At 47.8% G+C, this 25,769-nt stretch overlaps 1 protein-coding gene across 3 annotated transcripts in view; it reads right to left on the bottom strand.

Moving 5' to 3' along the window:
* The window catches only part of ANKRD6 (ankyrin repeat domain 6), a 102,583-nt gene that overhangs the window by 38,749 nt on the left and 38,065 nt on the right, over window positions 1-25,769 (bottom strand). For all 3 annotated transcript variants that reach the window (XM_038760954.1, XM_038760953.1, XM_038760955.1), the window contains exon 3: window positions 10,336-10,620. In XM_038760954.1, coding sequence (XP_038616882.1) covers window positions 10,336-10,455 — 120 coding nt within the window. In that variant the 5' untranslated portion in view covers window positions 10,456-10,620. The remainder of the gene's footprint in view (window positions 1-10,335; window positions 10,621-25,769) is intronic.

Here is a 25,769-nt window from a genome sequence, read left to right as displayed (position 1 = left end):
TGCCAAGTTGTACTTCCCAAGCGCTTAGTACAGTGCTCTGCACACAGTAAGCGCTCAATAAATACGATTGATTGATTGATTGATTGATTAAAAAGGTCACACAGCAGACAAGTGCCTGTGAGCTCACTGTTGGGTAGGGACCTGGGGATGAAGACTGTGAGCACCCCGTAGGACATCCTGATCACCTTGTAACCTCCCCAGCGCTTAGAACAGTGCTTTGCACATAGTAAGCGCTTAATAAATGCTATCATTATTATTATTATTTGTTTGCTAGGCACTTACAATGTGCCAGGGACCATTCTAAGAGCTGGGGTGGAAACCAGCAAATTGGGTTAGACCCTCTCCCTATCTCACGTGGCGCTCACAGTCTCCGTCCCCAATTTGCAGGTGAGGGAACTGAGGCACAGAGGAGTTGAGTGACTCGCCCAACGTCACGCAGCAGACAAAAGGCAGCAAACCTTGTGACTCCCAGGCCCGTGCCCTAACCTTATGCAGCAGACAAATGGCAGCAAACCTTGTGACTCCCAGGCCCATGCCCTATCCCTATGCAGCAGACAAATGGCAGCAAACCTTGTACCTCCCAGGCCCGTGCCCTATCCCTATGCCATACTGCTTATCTATCGACGGTTATCGGTAGATCTCTGCTATGTACTGAGCGCTCACTTGCTTCGTGGAGAGCCCCGCACAAAACGCTCGGGAGGGTACACTCCAACAGAGTTGGTAGATGGGACCCCTGCCAACAAGGAGTTTAGAGGAGGAGTTGGGCGTTCAAAACAGATTATTGGATTGGTTTCATCACACCCGACAGACAAACGTTTTCAGTCAATGCCTGCCAATGACAAAGGAAGAAATCATCTTTAGGAGGCGTGAAGATGTGGCCATCTAGTCTCGGCTTGCTACCGCTTCTGCAGAACCCTTTCATTTTTGCCTCATGATGGCTTCTGCTTAGTTACTCGGTTTCAGGAAGAAAAATTGGATCTCGCACCTGCAGTATTGGGGAACATCCAGCTCCTCAATTTTACTCGCTTTTGGCCCGCTAGACTGTGAGCCCACTGTTGGGTAGGGACTGTCTCTATATGTTGCCAACTTGTACTTCCCAAGCACTTAGTACAGTGCTCTGCACACAGTAAGCGCTCAATAAATATGACTGACTGACTGATTAAAAAGGTCACACAGCAGACAAGTGCCTGTGAGCTTACTGTTGGGTAGGGACCTGGGGATGAAGACTGTGAGCCCCCCATAGGACATCCTGATCACCTTGTAACCTCCCCAGCGCTTAGAACAGTGCTTTGCACATAGTAAGCGCTTAATAAATGCTATCATTATTATTATTATTTGTTTTCTAGGCACTTACTACATGCCAGGCACCATTCTAAGAGCTGGGGTGGAAACCAGAAAATTGGGTTGGACCCTCTCCCTAGCCCACGTGGGGCTCACACTCTCCGTCCCCATTTTGCAGGTGAGGAAACTGAGGCACAGAGGAGTTGAGTGACTCGCCCAAGGTCACGCAGCAGTCAAAAGGCAGCAAACCTTGTGACTCCCAGGCCCGTGCCCTAACCCTATGCAGCAGACAAATGGCAGCAAACCTTGCGACTCCCAGGCCTCTGCCCTAACCCTATGCAGCAGACAAATGGCAGCAAACCTTGTGACTCCCAGGCCCATGCCCTGTCCCTATGCCATACTGCTTATCTATCGACGGTTATCGATTGATCTCTGCTATGTACTGAGCGCTCGCTTGCTTTGTGGAGAGCCCCGTACAAAACGCTTAGGATGGTCCACTCCAACAGAGTTGGTAGATGGGACCCCTGCCCACAAGGAGTTTAGAGGAGGAGTTGGGCGTTCAAAACAGATTATTGGATTGGTTTCATCACACCCCACAAACAAACGTTTTCAGTCAATGCCTGCCAGTGACAAAGGAAGAAATCATCTTTAGGAGGCGTGAAGATGGAGCCTTCTAGTCTCGGCTTGCTACCGCTTCAGCAGAACCCTTTCATTTTGGCCTCATGATGGCTTCTGCTTAGTTACTCGGTTTTAGGAAGAAAAATTGGATCTCGCACCTGCAGTATTGGGGAACATCGAGCTCCTCAATTTTACTCGCTTTTGGCCTGCTGGACTGTGGGTCCACTTTTGGGTAGGGACTGTCTATATGTTGCCAACTTGTACTTCCCAAGCGCTTAGTACAGTGCTCTGCACACAGTAAGCACTCAATAAATACGAATGATTCATTGATTGATTGACTGATTGATTAAAAAGGTCACACAGCAGACAAGTGCTTGTGAGCCCACTGCTGGGTAGGGACCTGGGGATGAAGACTGTGAGCCCCCCGTGGGACATCCTGATCACCTTGTAACCTCCCCAGTGCTTAGAACAGTGCTTTGCACATAGTAAGTGCTTAATAAATGCTATCATTATTATTATTATTATTATTTGTTTGCTAGGCACTTACCACATACCAGGCACCATTCTAAGAGCTGGGGTGGAAACCAGCAACTTGGGTTGGACCCTCTCCCTATCCCACGTGGGGCTCACAGTCTCCATCCCCATTTTGCAGATGAGGGAACTGAGGCACAGAGGAGTTGAGTGACTCGCCCAAGGTCACACAGCAAACAAAAGGCAGCAAACCTTGTGACTCCCAGGCCCGTGCACTGTCCCTATGCAGCAGACAAATGGCAGCAAACCTTGTGACTCCCAGGCCCGTGCCCTGTCCCCATGCAGCAGACAACTGGCAGCAAACCTTGTGACTCCCAGGCCCATGCCCTATCCCTATGCCATACTGCTTATCTATCGACGGTTATCGATTGATCACTGCTATGTACTGAGCGCTCGCTTGCTTTGTGGAGAGCCCCGTACAAAACGCTCGGTTGGGTACACTCCAACAGAGTTGGTAGATGGGACCCCTGCCAACAAGGAGTTTAGAGGAGGAGTTGGGCGTTAAAAACAGACTATTGGATTGGTTTCATCACACCCTACAGACAAACGTTTTCAGTCAATGCCTGCCAATGACAAAGGAAGAAATCATCTTTAGGAGGCGTGAAGATGTGGCCATCTAGTCTCGGCTTGCTACCGCTTCTGCAGAACCCTTTCATTTTGGCTTCATGATGGCTTCTGCTTAGTTACTCGGTTTGATGAAGAAAACTTGGATCTCGCACCTGCAGTATTGGGGAACATCCAGCTCCTCAATTTTACTCGCTTTTGGCCCACTAGACTGTGAGCCCACTGTTAGGTAGGGACTGTCTCTATATGTTGCCAACTTGTACTTCCCAAGCGCTTAGTACAGTGCTGAGCACACAGTAAGCGCTCAATAAATACAACTGATTGATTGATTAAAAAGGTCACACAGCAGACAAGTGCTTGTGAGCCCACTGTTGGGTAGGGACCTGGGGATGAAGACTGTGAGCCCCCCGTGGGACATCCTGATCACCTTGTAACATCCCCAGCCCTTAGAACAGTGCTTTGCACATAGTAAGCACTTAATAAATACTATCATTATTCTTATTATTATTATTTGTTTGCTAGGCACTTATCACATGCCAGGCACCATTCTAAGAGCTGGGGTGGAAACCAGTAAATTGGGTTGGATCCTCTCCCTGGCCCACGTGGGGCTCACGTTCTCCGTTCCCATTTTGCAGATGAGGGAACTGAGGCACAGAGGAGTTGAGTGACTCGCTCAAGGTCATGCAGCAGACAAATGGCAGCAAACCTTGTGACTCCCAGGCCCCTGCCCTAACCCTATGCAGCAGACAAATGGTAGCAGAGCCTGTGACTCCCAGGCCCCTGACCTATCCCTATGCAGCAGACAAATGGCAGCAAACCTTGTGACTCCCAGGCCCCTGCCCTGTCCCTATGCCATACTGCTTATCTATCGACGGTTATCGATTGATCTCTGCTATGTACTGAGCGCTCGCTTGCTTTGTGGAGAGCCCCGTACAAAACGCTTAGGATGGTCCACTCCAACAGAGTTGGTAGATGGGACCCCTGCCCACAAGGAATTTAGAGGAGGAGTTGGGCGTTCAGAACAGATTATTGGATTGGTTTCATCATACCCCACAAACAAACGTTTTCAGTCAATGCCTGCCAGTGACAAAGGAAGAAATCATCTTTAGGAGGCGTGAAGATGGAGCCATCTAGTCTCGGCTTGCTACCGCTTCAGCAGAACCCTTTCATTTTGGCCTCATGATGGCTTCTGCTTAGTTACTCGGTTTTAGGAAGAAAAATTGGATCTCGCACCTGCAGTATTGGGGAACATCGAGCTCCTCAATTTTACTCGCTTTTGGCCTGCTGGACTGTGGGTCCACTGTTGGGTAGGGACTGTCTATATGTTGCCAAGTTGTACTTCCCAAGCGCTTAGTACAGTGCTCTGCACACAGTAAGCGCTCAATAAATACGATTGATTGATTGATTGCTTGATTAAAAAGGTCACACAGCAGACAAGTGCTTGTGAGCCCACTACTGGGTAGGGACCTGGGGATGAAGACTGTGAGCCCCCCGTGGGCCATCCTGATCACCTTGTAACCTCCCCAGTGCTTAGAACAGTGCTTTGCACATAGTAAGCGCTTAATAAATGCTATCATTATTATTATTATTTGTTTGCTAGGCACTTACCACATGCCAGGCACCATTCTAAGAGCTGGGGTGGAAACCAGCAACTTGGGTTGGACCCTCTCCCTATCCCATGTGGGGCTCACAGTCTCCATCCCCATTTTGCAGATGAGGGAACTGAGGCACAGAGGAGTTGAGTGACTCGCCCAAGGTCACGCAGCAGACAAAAGGCAGCAAACCTTGTGACTCCCAGGCCCGTGCCCTTACCCCATGCAGCAGACAAATGGCAGCAAACCTTGTGACTCCCAGGCCCGTGCCCTAACCCTATGCAGCAGACAAATGGCAGCAAACCTTGTGACTCCCAGGCCCATGCCCTGTCCCTATGCCATACTGCTTATCTATCGACGGTTATCGATTGATCTCTGCTATGTACTGAGCGCTCGCTTGCTTTGTGGAGAGCCCCGTACAAAACACTCAGGATGGTACACTCAGAGTTGGTAGATGGGACCCCTGTCCACAAGGAGTTCAGAGGAGGAGTTGGGCGTTCAAAACAGACTATTGGATTGGTTTCATCACACCCCACAGACAAACGTTTGACGTCACTGCCTGCCTATGACAAAGTAAGAAATCATCTTTAGGAGGCGTGAAGATGTGGCCATCGAGTCTCGGCTTGCTACCACTTTAGCAGAACCCTTTCATTTTGGCCTCATGATGGCTTCTGCTTAGTTACTCGGTTTGATGAAGAAAAATTGGATCTCGCACCTGCAGTATTGGGGAACATCCAGCTCCTCAATTTTACTTGCTTTTGGCCCACTAGACTGTGAGCCCACTGTTGGGTAGGGACTGTCTTTATATGTTGCCAACTTGTACTTCCCAAGCGCTTAGTACAGTGCTCTGCACACAGTAAGCGCTCAATAAATACGACTGACTGACTGACTGATTAAAAAGGTCACACAGCAGACAAGTGCCTGTGAGCTTACTGTTGGGTAGGGACCTGGGGATGAAGACTGTGAGCCCCCCATAGGACATCCTGATCACCTTGTAACCTCCCCAGCGCTTAGAACAGTGCTTTGCACATAGTAAGCGCTTAATAAATGCTATCATTATTATTATTATTTGTTTTCTAGGCACTTACTACATGCCAGGCACCATTCTAAGAGCTGGGGTGGAAACCAGAAAATTGGGTTGGACCCTCTCCCTAGCCCACGTGGGGCTCACACTCTCCGTCCCCATTTTGCAGGTGAGGAAACTGAGGCACAGAGGAGTTGAGTGACTCGCCCAAGGTCACGCAGCAGTCAAAAGGCAGCAAACCTTGTGACTCCCAGGCCCGTGCCCTAACCCTATGCAGCAGACAAATGGCAGCAAACCTTGTGACTCCCAGGCCTCTGCCCTAACCCTATGCAGCAGACAAATGGCAGCAAACCTTGTGACTCCCAGGCCCCTGCCCTGTCCCTATGCCATACTGCTTATCTATCGACGGTTATCGATTGATCTCTGCTATGTACTGAGCGCTCGCTTGCTTTGTGGAGAGCCCCGTACAAAACGCTTAGGATGGTCCACTCCAACAGAGTTGGTAGATGGGACCCCTGCCCACAAGGAGTTTAGAGGAGGAGTTGGGCGTTCAAAACAGATTATTGGATTGGTTTCATCACACCCCACAAACAAACGTTTTCAGTCAATGCCTGCCAGTGACAAAGGAAGAAATCATCTTTAGGAGGCGTGAGGATGGAGCCATCTAGTCTCGGCTTGCTACCGCTTCAGCAGAACCCTTTCATTTTGGCCTCATGATGGCTTCTGCTTAGTTACTCGGTTTGATGAAGAAAAATTCGATCTCGCACCTGCAGTATTGGGGAACACCCAGCTCCTCAATTTTACTCGCTTTTGGCCCACTAGACTGTGAGCCCACTGTTGGGTAGGGACTGTCTCTATATGTTGCCAACTTGTACTTCCCAAGCGCTTAGTACAGTGCTCTGCACACAGTAAGCGCTCAATAAATACGATTGATTGATTGATTGATTGATTAAAAAGGTCACACAGCAGACAAGTGCTTGTGAGCCCACTGCTGGGTAGGGACCTGGGGATGAAGACTGTGAGACCCCCGTGGGACATCCTGATCACCTTGTAACCTCCCCAGCGCTTAGAACAGTCCTTTGCACATAGTAAGCGCTTAATAAATGCTATCATTATTATTATTATTTGTTTGCTAGGTACTTACCACGTGCCAGGCACCATTCTAAGAGCTGGGGTGGAAACCAGCAAATTGGGTTCGACCCTCTCCCTAGCCCACGTGGGGCTCACAGTTTCCATCCCCATTTTGCAGATGAGGGAACTGAGGCACAGAGGAGTTGAGTGACTCGCCCAAGGTCACGCAGCAGACAAAAGGCAGCAAACCTTGTGACTCCCAGGCCCGTGCCCGATCCCCATGCAGCAGACAAATGGCAGCAAACCTTGTGACTCCCAGGCCCATGCCCTATCCCTATGCAGCAGATATATGGCAGCAAACCTTGTGACTCCCAGGCCCGTGCCCTGTCCCTATGCCATACTGCTTATCTATCGACGGTTATCGATTGATCTCTGCTATGTACTGAGCGCTCGCTTGCTTTGCGGAGAGTCCCGTACAAAACGCTCGGGAGGGTCCACTCCAACAGAGTTGGTAGATGGGACCCCTGCCAACAAGGAGTTTAGAGGAGGAGTTGGGCGTTCAAAATAGATTATTGGATTGGTTTCATCACACCCCACAGACAAACGTTTTCAGTCAATGCCTGCCAATGACAAAGGAAGAAATCATCTTTAGGAGGCGTGAGGATGGAGCCATCTAGTCTCGGCTTGCTACCGCTTCAGCAGAACCCTTACATTTTTGCCTCATGATGGCTTCTGCTTAGTTACTCGGTTTGATGAAGAAAAATTGGATCTCACACCTGCAGTATTGGGGAACATCCAGCTCCTCAATTTTACTCGCTTTTGGCCCGCTAGACTGTGAGCCCACTGTTGGGTAGGGACTGTCTCTATATGTTGCCAACTTGTACTTCCCAAGCGCTTAGTACAGTGCTCTGCACACAGTAAGCGCTCAATAAATATGATTGATTGATTGACTGATCCGCCATACACCCCCTGGCCTGGAATGCCCCCCGCCCCCATCTGCCAAGCTAGCTCTCAATTCAATTCAATTCAATCGTATTTATTGAGCACTTACTGTGTGCAGAGCACTGTACTAAGCGCTTGGGAAGTACAAGTTGGCAACATATAGCGATGGTCCCTACCCAACAGTGGGCTCACAGTCTGGAAGGGATTGGTTACTGCCCACAGGGAGGCCAGAGAAGGGGCGGGCATCACCCTTAATCCAGTGCCTTTGCTGGCCAGGGAGCACAATGGGTAGGGGCTGAGAGGGAGAGTGGAAGATAATAAAAATAATAACGGAATTTATGAAACGCTTACTGTGTGCCAAGAACTGGTCTAAGCCCTGGGGCTGATACAAGATAATCAGATTGGACACAGTCCCTGTCCTGCGTGGGGCTCACAGTTTTAATCCCCATTTTACAGATCAGGGAACTGAGGCACAGGGAAGCAAAGTGACTTGCCCTAGATCACACGGCCAAATAAGTGGCAGAGCTGGAACTAGAAGCCAGATCCTTTTGACTCCCAGGCGTGTGCTCTATCTACTAGGCCATGCTTGCTTTGGAGCCTGGCGTCCTGTTATTGTCCATGTTTTCTCTCCCGCCCTGCCCAGTCTGAATCATTCATTCAACTGTATTTATTGAGCACTTACTGTGTGCAGAGCACTGAACTGAGCACCTAGGAAAGTGCATTACACCAGAGTTGGTAGCCGCAATCCCTGCCCACAAGGAGCTTCTGGTTCCTCTAGGTTCCCCACTTGCTGCCCTACTCTCTGTTCCGCTTCATCCTGACAGGATCAGGAGCTGGGGATCCTCCAAAACTAAGGTTCCCATTCACCTTTTTTTTATTTTAATGGAATTCATTAAGCGCTTACTAAATGTCAAGCATTGTTCTAAGTGCTGAGGTAGGAACAGAATGGTCAAGTGGAACAAAGTCCCTGTCTCACATGGGGCTCCCAGCAGAACTAGCTCTCTTCCCCCCTTCAAAGCCCTAATGAGAGCTCACCTCCTCCAGGAGGCCTTCCCAGACTGAGCCTCCCTTTTCCTCTGCTCCTCCTCCCCTCCCCATCGCCCCTACTTCTGTATATTTGTACATAATTATTATTCTATTTTATTAATTATGTATATATCTATAATTCAATCAATCAATCGTATTTATTGAGCGCTTACTGTGTGCAGAGCACTGTACTAAGCGCTTGGGAAGTACAAGTTGGCAACACATAGAGACGGTCCCTACCCAACAGTGGGCTCACAGTCTAGAAGGGGGAGACAGAGAACAAAACAAAACATATTAACAAAATAAAATAAATAGAATAGATATGTACAAGTAAAATAGCGTAATAAATACGTATAAACATATATACATATTCAATTTATCTATTTTGATGTTATTGATGCCTGTCTACTTGTTTGGTTTTGTTGTCTGTCTCCCCCTTCTAGACTGTGAGCCCGTTGTTGTTGGGTAGGGACTGCCTGTATCTGTTGCCGAATTGTAACAATAATAATGATGACGGCATTTGTTAAGTGTTTACTATGTGCAAAGCACTGTTCTAAGCACTGGGGAGGACACAAGGTGATCGGGTTGTCCCACGTGGGGCTCACAGTCTCCGTCCCCATTTTACAGATGAGGGAACTGAGGCACAGAGAAGTGAAGTGACTTGCCCAAAGTCACACAGCTGACAATTGGCGGAGCCGGGATTTGAACCCATAACCTCTGACTCCCAAGCCCGGGCACTTTCCACTGAGCCACGCTGCTTCTCCAATTGTACTTTCCAAGTGCTTAGTACAGTACTCTGCACACAGTAAGCGCTCAATAAATACGATTGATTGAATGAATATTGAACCCCCATTTCACAGTTGAGGAAATTTAAGCATGGAGAAGTTAAGCGACTTACCCAAGGTCACCTAGTAGGCAAGTTACTTCCCAAGCGCTTAGTACAGTGCTCTGCACACAGTAAGCACTCAATAAGTACGATTGAATGAATGAAAGTGACGGAGCAGGCACCAGAACCCAAGTACTCTGTCTCTCAGAGCCGTGCTTCTATCCACGAGGCCACGCGGTTTCCCTTCCCACGTCTGCTCCTATTGTAAGCCTCTCTGGTTTGTAAAGGAAATGTTTCCCCCTTAGAGGGATAGGAGGGTCATTTAAGGGGAAAAAGTTAACAGGCCAAAGTACAATTTATCATGTTTCACCTTTTCACGCAGTTTTATTCTCAAGGCAGGGCCAAGAATACTGCTTTGCCCATTCCCTCTCCATAATTGCCATTTTTATCTGCAATCAGTTCTATCCGTAGATACAATCCTCAAAAGCTAATGCATATTTACTTTCTGCCTATCTATTCAGCCTGGGAGTTATATATATAAAGACACAGAGAGAGAGAGCAGAGAGAGAGATCTGAGATTGTCAAACTACTAAACTTGCCTTCCCATTAGAGGCAGCAGCTGAAAAAAACTTGCATGATTTTAATGCATTTCTATAAAACGGCAATTATCAGCTACTTTTCCTCAGGAAAGTCGCCCAATTAAAGCAGAGTATTTTTAGTCGAACCACCCCGCCCCTCCTCCCACCCCTCAAAGAGACCCTTTCAGAGGAGCAAAGCGCAAAGAACACTGTGGCAGACAATAGCTGGAGGGAGGGTGGTTCCCGGGGAGCTGGTACAGACTGAGTTCTTCCTCCTGTTACCTTGGTAACCGCTACCTTGGCACCCTTGTTGATAAGCTGCACCACATTATCTTCTTGGCCTTTGTAGGCGGCTACGAGAAGGCGTTCTGAAAGCACGGCGACCGCATCCTGCCGGCTCATGAATTAGGAGAGGAAGGATCTGGGGTCAAGCCGGGGGCCGGTCCGCGGTCCTGCCGTCCGAAGCGGGGCCTTCAGCTGGGCCCGGCCGGTTCCGGCCGGGGCCGAGCCGCTCCCAGGCTCACCGGGCGGTGGGCTTTCTTCGTCCGTCTAGGCCATCGTCCCCACCTGGGGATCGGAAAACAAAATCGCCATCAGCCCTAAGTTCTCCCTGCTCCAAGAGGCCCCTCTGGCCCGTCGAATGCTTGGGAAGGGGGAAAGGAGGCAAAGGAGAGTTGGGTGGGGCCGCGGGAACTGAGCTGGGCAGGGCTCCATTCCCCGAGGGCCACAGTTTCTAGACCCAAAGCAAAAGGGGTGCGAGGTAGGAGGCCCTGGGTGCAGGCCTCGGCGACACCATCCAGTAGATAAGCCAAACCAGGACCAGATTTCTCTCAAACCCTCACTCCTCATCAAAATTCAACCCCCCGACTCCTCCACCCCTTTGCCGAGAACCCCCGCTCTTCAATTACCAGAGAGCTTGTCCAATGGCAGGTGGCGGGGAGGGGATAAGGAGGGATGGAAGATCATTTCCCAGCACCGTCTGCTGCTTTGTGACTCCCCCACTAGCCTCAAACGTGCTGAAGCACAAGGACTCCGGATGATCTGTTTTCGGCATACAGGGATGAAAGTAAATATGGAGACGGAGCTGGGTCTAGTGGAAAGAGCACAGGCCTTGGAGTCAGGGGTTCTAATCCTGGTTCTTCTTCTTGCCTCAACTCCTCTGGGCCTCGGTTTCTCATCTGTTACAAGTTTTTCCCGCACTGTAGCCTGTTAGCCCTGCGCAGAGCAGGGACCGTCTCCGACCCGCTGATCTTGTGTAGTTGGCGCACGGGAAAGCACTTAACAAATCCCACGATGATTACATGGGTGGGGCTGAGCCATCTCCCGGTGTCCGACTTTTCCAATCGGACGCAAGGCTGCCAGCGTAGGAGGCAGGGGAGGGAAGCGAGGCTTTTCAGACTGTGGCACTGGTGGCGGCAGCGACAGCCCAGCTCCCAAGCTGTAGCCTGCTGCTTCTCTAGAGGAGGGAGAGAGCTGGATGGGAAGAGCTATCCAAATGGGTGCCTAAAACTGGAAAGGAATATTCGGAGTGATAAAAGTGGGTAAATGCAAGGCAGATGAGCCGGAGTCTGTCAGAGAGGGGAGCAGACCCAGACGAGAAGCTGGGCAGCCTAGTGGGTAGAGGACCTCGCTTCTGATCCCGGCTTCACCGCCGGTCTGCTGTGTGACCTTGGACAAGTGGCTTCACTTCTCTGTACCTCAGATACCTCATCTGTAAAACAGGAGATTAAGACCGTGAGCTCCATGTGGGATGTGGACTCTGTCCAACCTGATTAGTTTATATCTAGCCCAGTGCTTAGAGTGGTGCTTGACGCATAGTAAGTAATTAACAGATACCATACAATTTATTACTGTATTTATTTTAGTTGTACATACTTACTATTCTATTTATTTTGTTAATGATGTGCATCTAGCTTTATTTCTATTTTTTTTGATGACCTGACACCTGTCCACATGTTTTGTTTTGTTGTCTGTCTCCCCCTTCTAGACTGTGGGCCCGTTGTTGGGTAGGGACCGTCTCTATATGTTGCCGACCTGTACTTCCCAAGCGCTTAGTACAGTGCTCTGCACACAGTAAGCGCTCAATAAATACGATTGAATGAATGAATGAATGTGGAGGAGGGGAACCCGCCGGCTCTTGAGCTCTTGGGCCGGGCAGTGCCGGAGGCTGCTTCCTGCCAACCAGAGAGCAGGAGCAGTAGGAGCAGTAGAAGTATGATCCAGTGAGTAATAATAATAATAATGATGGCATTTATGAAGCACTTACTATGTGCAAAGCACTGTTCTAAGTGCTGGGGAGGTTACAAGGTGATCAGGTTGTCCCACGGGGGGCTCACAGTCTTCACCCCCATTTTACAGATGAGGGAACTGAGGCCCAGAGAAGTTAAGTGATTTGCCAAAGACACACGGCTGACAAGTGGCGGAGCCGGGATTTGAACCCATGACCTCTGACTCCAAAGCCCGGGCTCTTTCCACTGAGCCACGTTGCTTCTCCTGGCCCTCCCTCAGGAAGCCCTCCTGCCCATGCCCTGACCAAAGCTAGGTATTTATTGAGCGCTTGCTGCATTCAGTGCGGTACAGTAGACCAGAGTTGGTAGACACAGTCCCTGCCCATAACGAGATTACAGTTTAAGATCCTCGAGGGCAGGGATCCTGTCTACTACCTCCAGGGTACTCTCCCAGGTGCTTAGTACAGTGCTCTCTGCCCAGAGTAGGTTCTACTTACTGACTGTCAGTGAAACCCCTTTATGGGTGAGGGAGGAAACTGAGGTTCTCCCAAAAAGGGGCCGGGACCTGGACAGAGGCTCTGGCCTGAGCCTACGCCGTGTGCCACCAGCAGCTGTGACAACAAAAATCTCCCTGGATGGCAAGCTCCGTTTGACTGCACAGACCTCTCAGAGGTGTTGAGAGTGCCTTGGGGACATTTTTTTAGCATACAACAAGCGGGGTGTCAGCCCAAGGGGAAAACTACTCACCAAAAAGGCCTAGAATAGAATTTTCCTCCCCTTTGGAACTCTCTTGATCCTCACAAAAAGCCAAGAAGGAAGGAAAGATTCGGGCAGACACAAGCAAGTAACTCAAGATGGGGGAACTCCAAGAGGAGGTCCAGAAATGAAGAAAAACGAGAAACCTCTCCATGCGGATAAGAGTTTGAGGGGTGGAATCAATCTGGGGGAAGAATCAAGCCACGTTACATATCTGATAGAGCAAACTCCCTTAATAGCTTTCTCACGGGATCAGCTTCTGAAAAGGTCATGAAGAAAAATGGAAAATTACAGATATTATATAGAAGAGGCTGAAACTTCCAAGATATCAGATTTTTTTTTTTCTCCAAGCGGCGGTTCTTGGAGCATTGGCCGGTATTTTAGGATAAATGCGTAGGACTTAAAATCATCTCAAGTCCCTCGGAGCTGAACCTTTGTAGAGTTAAGTGTCCCCTGAAGACTTGGAAAGGCTGGGCCGGGATTCCCCAACTCTGCAGACTTTCAGGCCCAGGAAGGGCATGGGGGTAACAGACAGAAGAGAAACAGACAATCGCTAGCCTGGTCAACAACAAGCTCAGGCAGGTCATTAGACCGATGTTACCACTTTAGTTGGCATCCACCCAAAAGACAGTCACACACAGACTCTGTCACTAGAAACCAGACTGTGAATCCCATGTGGGACAGGGACTGTGTCCAACCTAATTAACTTGTATCTAGCCCAGCGCTTAGAACAGTGTTTGGCACATAGTAAGCACTTAACAACGACCATAAAAAAAATACAGACTCTGCTCCAACTGCAAGGGTTCAAGCTTTGAAATTACACTGCAGCAGCGGATACAAAGAGCCGGCTATTTTACAAATTCAAGCTTGCAGGCTCAATCTATTCTGAGCAAATACTTATAAACTGTTCTACCCCAGTTAGTGCTCTGAATTTGTTCCAGGATAATGGGATGTTAAGCAAAAGATCACTAAATGAAGTGGCGTTTCCATGGGAAACACTGTAATGAGAATTACTGTGTTCACAAGATCCCAGAAACTGACCCAAAACAATACGTTTCCAACAATAAGTGTAATGAATATCATTACACGGTCAAAGAGAAATATAAATATTGCTGGAGTGCTCTTTGAATTATATTTTTTATGCATACAGATCATCAGTGGTATTTTTTGAGCAATTAGTGCGTGCAGAGTACTGTACTAAGTGCTTGGGAAAGTACAATTGAGTTGGTTGACACACTCCCTGTCCACAACGAGCTTACACATATTTGATTTTCAAAGTGCTATCTTTTACATCCTATCCTATAGAAAGACACCTTGTGCTATCACACTAAAGATGTCATTATTTATGTTATATAGCTCTGCCATTATCTAGGCTAATTTGAAAATGGGCTAGAATTCGTCCAAAATACATCTGCGACAGGAAGGGAGATGCTCATGCCATGGAAAACTTTCCAGTCTTCCTCTCAAAGTGAGAGCCCCCCCCGTCGGAGATTTGCCGGGAACAAGGTGGGGCGGACTCACGTCGACTCCGTGAGACTCCCAGCTCCGTTGGCTCTTTGCTCTGTGATGGCACTGTGCCTTTCGGCCGGGCGCCCGCACCATGAACTCATCGAGGTCAAGGACGTCAGGCGCACGATTGGTGGGGGAAAGGGCAGAAGTGGGGGGCAGTTCTTCAACCACTGAGCCCCAGGACCCCGAAGTCTCCTGGCCCAAAACCCTCGGCATCAGGGAAGCAGAGAAATCACTTCCCCACAGATTCAAAGGACCAGGGCTTACCCGGAGTTCAGACAGACAGCGATGAGTCTCCTGTCAACAGAGTAGAGCCCTCTTCCGCGCCCCAACCACTCCACACCACCACCTTGAGGAAAGCTTTTATTCTCCCAAAGAGCTTTCACATGGAGCTTTCACAGAGCGGCTGTAGGGATTCTGAGAGAACAGGCTGAGATACTGGTCTGTGGAATTTGCAGACCTATAGGTCTCAGAATTATTTCGAGAAGCAGCGTGGCTCAGTGGAAAGAGCACGGGCTTTGGAGTCAGAGATCATAGGTTCGAATCCTGGCTCCGCCACATGTCTGCTGTGTGACCTTGGGTAAGTCACTTAACTTCTCTGAGCCTCAGTTACCTCATCTGTAAAATGGGGATTAAGACTGTGAGCCCCACATGCGACAACCTCATTACCTTGTTTCCCCTCCCCAGCGCTTAGAACAGTGCTTTGCACATAGTAAGCGCTTAACAAATGCCATTATTATTATTATTATTTTCGCCTCTCATCATCCCTCTAACACTGGGAGAGGCAACATTAACATCCCCGTTTGACAGACGAGGAAACTAAGGCCCATCGCGGTTTAAGTGACTTTCCTGAGGTCTGACAGCAGTCTGGCAGCCGAGCTAGAGCTATGTCTCCTAACTGCCAGACCCTACAGTCTTTCCACCATGGCACGGTGCCACCCTCAAGAAGCCCAGCCAGTACCAGCCTGGCCCACTGAATGAAGGACTGCCCCCGTGATAAGGAATGTGTATGTTATTATATTGTATATTCTATGTTATATTGTTGTATTGTGTATATTGTACATGTGGGAGCAGCACAGCTTAGTGGAAAGAGCCCGGGCTTGGGAGTCAGAGATAGTGGGTTCTAATCCCAGCTCCACCACTTATCAGCTGTGTGACTTTGGGCAAGTTACTTCACTGCTCCTCAGTTACCTCATCTGTCAAATTAAGACTGTGAGCCCCTCGTGGGACAACCTGATTACCTTGTATCTACCCCAGCCCTTAGAACAGTGCTTGGCACATAATAAGCACTTAACAAATACCATTATTATTATTACTCTCCCAAGTGCTTAATACAGTGATCAGCACACAGCAAGTGCTCAATACATATGATCGATCGATTGACTGTCTGGAGAGCTGATGGGAACCTTTCCCTTGCAGTTCTGGCCAGGAGCCTGCCCCTGCCCCCATGGGTGTGGGGACGAGCGGGCAGAGATGCCAAGCCCAGGCCCACTGAGAACTGGCCCTCAGCCTGGTCAGAGACTTGCGGCCGGAAAGGCAAGAACCACGACTCACCCCAGCCCACAGATGGGCCAACTGGGCAGAAGGAACAGTTAGGCTGAGGCACGATTAACCTGCAATTAACCCCACTTTATTGCATTTAGGACACAGCTGGCACAGTGGTGCCCTCTTTCCTGCCCTCTGAGGGGAGGGGAGTGCTGGGAAGGCTGCGGTAAAGCAAGCAAAGACTATGAAGAGAGAGGAGGAAAAGGAAACTGGAGATGGGGAGGAGACCATCTCAGGCTAGTCTCACTCCATCCCCTTCTGAGAACTGAGTACCCCCAAAGGGTCTCCTTAATAATAATAATTGGGGTATTTGTTAAGCACTTACTACGTGCCAGGCACTGTACTAAGCACTGGGATAGAGGCAAGCAGATCGGGTTGGACACGGTCCCTGTTCGACATGGGGCTCACCATCTCGATTCCCATTTTACAGACCTTTTCGATGTTTTAAAATTGCACATTTGTTTTTTGATATGTCTCACAGCCTAATTAAATAGGGGTTAAAGGCTAGGGGATGTGTGTCAGGGAGAAAAGGGGGAGAGTTCAGGATTCAATTTTCCTTGCACTCATTTCTCCCTGCCTGAAATCAATCAGTCAATGAAATTTATTGAGCACTTACTACATGCAGAACACCATTCTAGGCACTTGGGAGAGTACAATATAACAGAATGTTTGACCTCCCGCTGCGCTGTACAGTGTTTGGGAGAATACAGTAGAGTCAAAAGACACCATCCCTGCCCTCAAGGAGTTTACAATCCAGCGGAGGAGACAGATATTAAATTACAGGCAGGGGATCTTCCAAAGAGCACACAAATTATTTATTAATTATCGGAATTATTATCACAACGGTTCCTAAACAGTTGCTCTTTGTTAAGAACTGAGGTAATTACAAGGTAATTTGGACACGGTCCATGTCCCACATGGGGCTCACAATTGAGCTTATCCCCACTTTACAGATGAGGAAATTGCGGCCCAGGGAATTTAAGATACCTATCCATGGTTATACAAGTAGTCCAGTTCTCTCTACACAGTTGATGATTAATAAATACTATTACTACTACAGTGGCAGCGCTGGGCCTCTATCACTAGTTCTCCCCTGTTAATCCCACCGCATTTGTAAATCTACCTGTGTTTGGAAGCCTGGTTTCTGGGGGCCACTTCAGCCCTGCCCTCGGGCTGGCTAAGGCGATGCTCTGTGAACCCTCAGCAATAAGCAGCCGCAAACCCTTGGGTAGAAGAAATTTGTGGTTCACTTTACCAGGACCACAAAACTCAAACCGCACCATTATTATTCGAGTCCAGAGCAATGGCTCAAGAACATCTTCACTGATTTCGCTTCAAGTCTTGTGCGAGAGGAAAAGGAAGACAGTAGGGCTGTTCAGCACAACAAAGCTCAGCGGCCCGGAACCATTATTTGTTCTCCCTCAGCTGGTAGCTTCCTGTTGCAGGTAAGGCCATTAGTTATCTGTTTCTGATCTCCCTCTTAATGTCCCAGACAACAGCTGAGTAGAACCATCTTAGAGAAACAATTAAAGGGCAGATAGAAATGCTAAAAAAGCATGGTAGTTGTGGCGATGGTCTGATAGCCATTTCCTGAGATACTTGAGCTACCTCTGGCAATTATATCCTGGTTCTTCTCCCCTGCCCCCACTATTTGCAAACCATTTTTGTCCATCTTCCTCATTAGACTGCACTGGGGAGGGGTATCTTGCCTCTGCTGTCCAAGCGCTTAGTCTAGCACTCAGCCCATCTCAGGTGCTCAGTAAATACCACTGATTGTATTGGAGTGATTGTGTACTTCCCAGATTCTCCCTCACTTCTGTCCTGTCCGGGAGGGGAGGGTTATTCCACTTTTCCCCTGCCTCCTGCCAACCAAATCCTCTGGTTAGCTCTGTGACTAATTTAGCTGATTCAAACCCCAGGGGCAGTGAGATCAAATCCCAGCTCTGTCACTAATGAGCACTTAGTACAGTGCTCTGCGCATGGAGAGGGATAACTCACCTCGCTTCTCTCCTACTACAACCCAGTTCACTCCTCTAATGCTAAACTTCTCATCGTGCCTCCACCTCATCTGGCTTCCGACCCCTTCACCGACCCCTTCGCCCAGATCCTGCCTTACTCGCCTCCCTCGCCTCCCCACTTCAAAGCCTTATTGAAGGCCCATCTCCTCCAGGAGGCCTTCCCCGACTAAGCTCGCCCCACTTTTTTCCCTTCTCCCAGTCCCTTCTGCATCACCCTGACTTGATCCCTTTGTTCTCCCCCACCCCAATCACCACAGCACTTATGTACATATCTTTCATTTACTTATTTATACTAATGTCTGTCTCCCCCCCCCCCCACACACACACACTGTAAGTTCATCGTGGGCAGGGAATGTGTTTACAAGTGCTTAGTACAGTGCTCTGCACACAGTAAGCACTCAATAAATACGACTGAATGAATTAATGTTGTCTGATCCATTTGGGATGGGGGAGAACCCCCAGAAGACGTGGCAATAGAATAACAGAATGAGGGATGGGGGCACTGAGAAGTGGGGAGATAATAGGGAGCCTGCTGAAAGATCATTTCACCGGTGAGATTGCCAATAGCTTGATTTTGATTTTTGGCAATGCAGGCGACTGGCATTTCTCCAAAGTTTGACTGTTGGATGTTGAATTCTGTTTGTGACTCCTCTTGGTCAGAGCACTGAACTCCGTGCAACAGATCACCCTCTGTGGGTCAACCCTTCTGTTTCCAGACAGTTCCCATCCCCCCACAAATCCTATTCGCATTCAGTGTCCGTGCAACACTACCAAGGGCTCTCGAGAGCCTTGAGCGGGAGGAAGTGTGGGATGGAAACAAGGGAAGAGTTTCCGTCCAGAGGCTGCTCTGTAACAGCTGAGAAACAAGCTTATACTTGATGGACCGGGATGGGACTGAATGCTCAGATTTGGGAAAGCCAGAGGGAAGGAGGGGTGAGATTAGGTATGAAAAGATCAAAAGACAGAGCCAAAATGATGCAGAGAAAGACCGGGAAAGGGAAGGACAATAAAAAGTTAGAGGGAGAAGGACAGAGAAAGAAAATGAGAGGGGAGAGTAGGAGCAATAAAGACAGAGGGAGGGGATGCAGAGAATGCAGGGGACACTCACTGAGATGTCCAAAAATCGGTCATTTTTGGTGTAGCCAAAGGAATGACAAAAGGAAAGAGGAAGAGGAATTGTGGCAATGGGAAAAGGAGGACAAAGAAAGATGGCAATGGAAACGAAGAGGAGGTGGGGGGAAGGCAGAGGAGGGTGAGATGGAATGAGAAGGGGATGGGCAAGGAAGAGAGGAAGGGTAAGTTGGGTGGGTTGGGGGAGGGAGTGGAAGAAAAGGAGAAAGTTGACAGTCTAGAGAGGAGCTTACAGCCTCAGAAGAGGTATGCAAAGTGAACTGGAGCTCGTGTTTGTCTTACCCTAAGACTATCTGGACACGGCCTTGGGCTTCCATACTTTTTTCCACTGTCTTTACCAGTGATGCCTTTTTTTGCTTGGTAATTTGTTTGCAGGCTGACAGATTTCTAGCCTGGCCTAAGCAACGGGCTTCTGTCTCTCCATCTGGACAGAGTTATTGCCTGACTGGAGAAAGGATGGAGACGCAGGCTGTACAGCTCTAAGGATCTCAGAAGAAATACCATGGGAAGCAGTGTGCTCTAACGGAAATGACCCGATCTTGGTTGGGGGGGCAGGGGGTGGGGAGGGGTCAGAGAAACTGGGTCCTAATTGTAACTCTGCCCCTGGTCTTCCGTGTGATCTTGGAAAAGTCACTTAACTTCTCTGTCCCACAGGCATCTCATCTGTAAAATGGAGATAAAATACCCCTTCTCTCTTATGGTGAGTCCCATGCATCCAATCTGACTTTACTGTATCTAACCCAGCACTTCGTAGAGTGGTTGGCATGTAGTAAGCGTATAACAAATGCTAGAGTTATTATTGCCATCAAATGCACACCCCTCCCTGCAACTTCTCATCAGATCTGTGAGCACCTCGATTTTAGCCCATGGAGGTGAGAGGTTCTAATCTCAGTTCTACTTCACACTTCCCTTTTTCTCCTCACTCATATCTTCACCTCGGTGAGTCTCTTCGTCTATAAACCCAGCACCTCCCTCACTAGAAAAGAAAGTGGAATTTTTTCTGGCTTGGAAGGCACTGGAGGTAAGAATGGTGGCTGGTTTATGACTGGAGCCCAATGCGGGGAAAAAGACCAGAAAGGAACAGGTTGGCATCATGCCGTTGATAATGTAAACATCATGCCAGTTCACTCCAGCCACTCACTCCTGCCCTGGCCAACCCATACTCCAGATCCAACCCAGCCCAGTGGAAAGAGCAAAGGCCTGAGAGTCAGAGGAACTGGGTTCTAATCCTGCTGTGTATCCTTAGGCAAGTCACTTTACTTTTCTGTACCTCAGTTCCCTCATTTGTAAAATGGAGATTAAGACGGTGAGCCCCATGTGAGACCTGGGCAGTGTCCAACCTGATTAACTTGTAGCTACACCATCCCTTAGTAGAATCCCTGGTAAATAGTAAGTGCTTAAATACCATGAAAAAAACCCCCAAGGTTTCATTTCAGATGAATAGTTCTTCTTAAACAAAAGACTAGAATATCCCATGAACAAATTCCAAAGGAAAAGCTAGGGTAGTCTACCTGGGTCACAGACTGCAACTTAACGTCATAAGCAAGCTTTTAAACCACAGTACATTGCAACAAAGCCCATGACCCTTCAATGACGAATGTTAACAGAATTAATAATGTAATGAGCACAGTATCCTTAATCTCATTTGATTTTGGTCCTTCATTTTGCGGATCATGTTGTTGCCACCAAGCAGGCCAGGATGGTAATTAAGATAATCGTCCCTCGGGTTTGCTGTGCCGCTACTTTCAAAGACAGATTTGCATTCAACGAATTTATGTCGAGTGGAATCAAAAGCTAGAAAGTGAATGCCATAAGAGTACTGAACAACTACCAGGCATGGCATTCCACTCCAGTATGTGCATTCTGAGTGTAATGCTCTTAAATAAAAATGACCTGTTGACATCTTTCATTAAAATGGTATTATGGAATAGAAGCGTTAGTGCAACCTTTTCCTAATAATTAACAGCATCTCTGACATTGCCAGAAATAACTTCCACGCTTTCCTAATGGATTAATCGACGTGACCATGCCTACCAAAAACCCAATTATTATAAGGAAAGACTATGTTTGTTGACATTAGCATAGCAGCACCATTCCCGCACGGAAGCCAGTTGTAGTGGGGGGATTAGGAACATCCATTTGTTGCGGAGGTAAGGGGAGAGAGAGTAGCACAGGAGGACTCATCTCATGACTGGGTAGGGGATAATAATAATTATGGTATTTGTTAGGCGCTTACTATGTGCCAAGCACTGTTCTAAGCACTCCCTGAGCCCCGGGCTCACCTACCTATGCCCCCCCTTTCTTCTTCTCCCACTCCTCTCTGCGTCACCCTGACTTGCTCCTTTATTCATCCCCCCTCCCAGTCACACAGTATTCATGTTCATATCTGTAATTCATGTATATTAATGTCAAGCACTTAGTACAGTGCTCCGCACACAGTAAGCACTCAGTAAATGACTGAATGAATGTCTCCCCCTCTAGACTGTAATAATAATAATAATAATAATGGCATTTATTAAGCACTTACTATGTGCAAAGCTCTGTTCTAAGCGCTGGTGAAGTTACAAGGTGATCAGGTTGTCCCACAGGGGCTCACAGTCAATCCCCATTTTACAGATGAGGTAACTGAGGCACAGAGAAGTTAAGTGACTTGCCCAAAGCCACAGAGCTGACAACTGGAGGAGCCAGGATTTGAATCCATGACCACTGACTCCAAATAATAATCATAATAATGGCATTTATTAAGCGCTTACTATGTGCAAAGCACTGTTCTAAGCGCTAGGGGGGTTACAAGGTGATGAGGTTGTCCCACGAGGGGCTCACAGTCTTCATCCCCATTTTACAGATGAGGGAACTGAGGCCCAGAGAAGTTGAGTGACATGCCCAAAGTCACACAGCTAATTGGCAGAGCCAGGATTTGAACCCATGACCTCTGACTCCAAGCCCATGCTCTTTCCACTGAGCCACGCTGCTTCTCACTGTAAAGTACAGTGCTCTGTACTTTAGTAAGCATTCAATAAATATGACTGATTGAATGAATGAATAAATACCCCCAACAATCACCACAGTGCTTGGCACACAGAAAATGTTTAATAAATCCCATCACTACTATGGTGGCCAGATCTCAGTTGTGGCCCAACTACTGGGGTGAGCAACAGTGGAGCTTATGATGGCGGGCTAAGGAGTAGGATACCCTGAGCCCAATCTGATCCCACGGCTCCCCCTTTACCCCCTCACTTCCCCTCTTCCATGGGGTTCGGAGAAACAAACTCGGCTTTCAGCGGCTGCCCGGCAAAAATCGCCGACGTACTTGAGAGGTGTTTGACTGAAGAAGTCCTGGAAAAACCGATCTCCAGGGCCAAGTCGGAGCTCTCTGGGGTGAGATCACAAACAGCAATTTTGACGGTGCCCAGAGACGGGGGCGTGAATAACACGTTCTGAAGGTGAAGGGCTTATTTGGGCAGAGGTGTGATTGGTGTGAGGTGCACTGCTCAAGTTATTCACTGCGTCAATCTTCACTGCCCTAGACTCCTCATTCCAACCGGTGTGGTGGGTGGATGGTGTAACCGAGGCAGGGCTTAGTTAGTTCTTCCTACAGAGAAATGTAAGGTAATCAATTACCACTTATGGTACTTGTTAAGCGCTTATTATGTACCAGGCACTGTATTAAGTAGGCACAAGTTAATCAGCTTGGAAACCGTCCATGTGAGACTCACAGCCTCAATTCCCATTTTACAAATGGGGTAACAGGCACAGAGAAGTGAAGTGACTTGCCCAGGGTCACACAGCAGACAAGTGATATATATTTTGTACATATCTATAGCCCACTGTTGGCTAGGGACTGTCTCTATATGTTGCCAACTTGTACTTCCCAAGCGCTTAGTACAATGCTCTGCACACAGTAAGCGCTCAATAAATATGATTGATTGATTGATCTATAATTCTATTTATCTATTTTGATAATGGTGGTATTTATTAAGCGCTTACTATGTGCAAAGCACTGTTCTAAGCACTGGGGAGGTTACAAGGTGATCAGGTTGTCCCAAGGGAGGCTCACAGTCTTAATCCCCATTTTACAGATGAGGTAACCGAGGGCCAGAGAAGTTAAGTGACTTGCCCAAAGTCACAACATAGCTGACAATTGGTGGAGCCGGGATTTGAACCCATGACCTCTGACTCCAAAGCCCGGGCTCTTTCCACTGAGTCACGCTGCTTCTCAATGATGCCTGTCTACTTGTTTTGTTGTCTGTCATCCCCTTCTAGACTGTGAGCCCATTGTTGGGGAGGGATTGTCTCCGTTGCCGAATTGTACTTTCCAAGCACTTAGTACAGTGCTCTTGCACACAGTAAGTGCTCAACAAGTACGACTGAATGAATGAATGAAGTCGAGGAGCCAGAATTAGAGACCAGGTCCTTCTGACTCTCAGGCCCAGGCTCTATTCGCTAGACCGCGCTGCTTCTTCAGCTTTGTGAATTTGTTGGTGTCGACTTTAAGATGCCGTTTTCCAAATGGTCAAACTCAATGGTTAACTCGCAGCAGTATATGAGAGGATTTATATTAATATCTATCTCCCTCTCTAGATTGTAAACTTGTGGGCAGGGAATGTGTCTACCAACTCGGGTGTACTAGACTCTCCCAAGCTCTTCGCACAGTAAATGTTCAGTAAATATGATTAATTTATTTAAAGATTGTTTCTTGCTCTAAAATCACTTTTAGCACATACACCCTCTTTGCCCAGCAGCATTAAGGTATTTTTTGGAGATCCATCTGAAATTTGGTTAATTTTGCTCACCATCACGCAGGAGTTCCTTGACACTGGAAGCTCCTGGAGGGCAGGAATCGGGTCTACCAACTGTATTATACTCTTCCAAATACAGGGCTCTGCACAAAGTAAGCACTCCATAAATACCACTGATTGAATTAGCCAGTTCAAAAATTGAGCATGAAAACATTTCAGCTTTGGAAGATGCTTAAGTTCTGACCACAGTGTTTCTTAGTCTTCTGGGGTTGCTAGATACTAGTCAATGACTCAGACATATTTACTGAATGCCTATTTTGTCCAGAACACTGTACTAAATAATTTGGCCGGGGGGGGGGGGTGTCCACTACAGTTAGTAGACATTGCTCCTGCCCTCAAAGAGTTTTGTTTTTATTTAATGGTATTTGTTAAGCACTTACTATGTGCCAGGCACTGGAGAAGCAGTGTGGCTTAGTGGATAGAGTACAGGCTTGGGAGTGAGGTCATGGGTTAATAATAATAATAATTATGGTATTTGTTAAGTGCTTACTATATGCCAAGCACTGTTCTAAGTGCTGGAGTAGATACTAGGTAATCTCTCAGCTCTGCCACTTGTCTGCTGTGTGACCTTGGGCAAGTCAGTTCACTCCTCTGGGCCTCAGTTACCTCATCTGTACAATGGGGATTAAGACTGTGAGCCCTACATGGGACTATCTGATTATGTTGTATCTACCCCAGCGCTTAGAACAGTGCTTGGTATGTAGGAAGCGCTTCACAAATACCACAATAATAATTATTATTATTATTACAGTGCTCTGCACACAGTAAGCACTCAATAAATATGATTGACTGAAGGACTGACAAATGGCTACAGAGACAGAGATGAAATGACAAAACAGACAGATCCAAGCTACTAAACCATCGGGAGACAGCCTGCATATTTGAAAATCCTAAAATAATAACTGTGGTATTTATTTAGCGCTTACTATGTGCCAAGCACCATACTGGGGTGGATACAAGCACCAGCTGGGGTGGATACAAGCAAATCAGGTTGGACACAGTCCCTGTCCCATATGGGGCTCACAGTCTCAATCGCCATTTTAGAGATGAGGTAACTGAGGCCCAGAGAAATTAAGTGATTTGTCCAGCGTCACACAGCAGACAAGGGCAGGATTAGAACCCACAACCTTCTCACACCCAGGCCTGTGCTCTATCTACTATGCCGTGCTGCTTCTCTTTGTCCATTATTCATCTAATTAAAAAAAAGCACTAGGGGGGATCCAGTAAAGTTTTCTTTCACAACCAATGGTCCAGAGCCTAAGGAAATTGTGGGGACGGGGAGATGGGGAGGTGTAGCCTGTCTTTCTCATCATATTCTCCCCTGCTAGAAAAACTCCTTCAGGGCAGGATCTGTGTGCTCGCTCTATTATATTCTCCAAAGAACTAAGTACAGTGCTCGGCCCACAGTAAGTGCTCAGTAAATAAGATTTCCTGTGTCTAATCTGATCTACCCAACTGTTTGGCACATAGTAAGCACTTAAATTCCACACTTATTACTGTGACTATTGTGATTATTATTACATTATTATTACTGTTTGCCCTGGTCTCAGCAAGCTGCTGCTTTCTACAATCCTATAAATAGGTGGCAGGGAAGGGATTTGTATTTGATGAGGAATCCAAATCACTGTTCTTTCCAGAGCAGAAATTTAGAAAACCAAACAAGGGAATGATGGTCCAAAACCTTCAGTGCAAGGATGAAGTTGGGACAGTCTAAAAGGGAAGGTTGAAAT

The sequence above is a fragment of the Tachyglossus aculeatus genome, chromosome 19, assembly GCF_015852505.1.
Source record: "Tachyglossus aculeatus isolate mTacAcu1 chromosome 19, mTacAcu1.pri, whole genome shotgun sequence".
NCBI classification, from domain to species: Eukaryota; Metazoa; Chordata; class Mammalia; order Monotremata; family Tachyglossidae; genus Tachyglossus; species Tachyglossus aculeatus.
The sequence above is the reverse complement of the archived record's forward strand: the minus strand, read 5'-3'. Positions and strand labels throughout refer to the sequence as shown.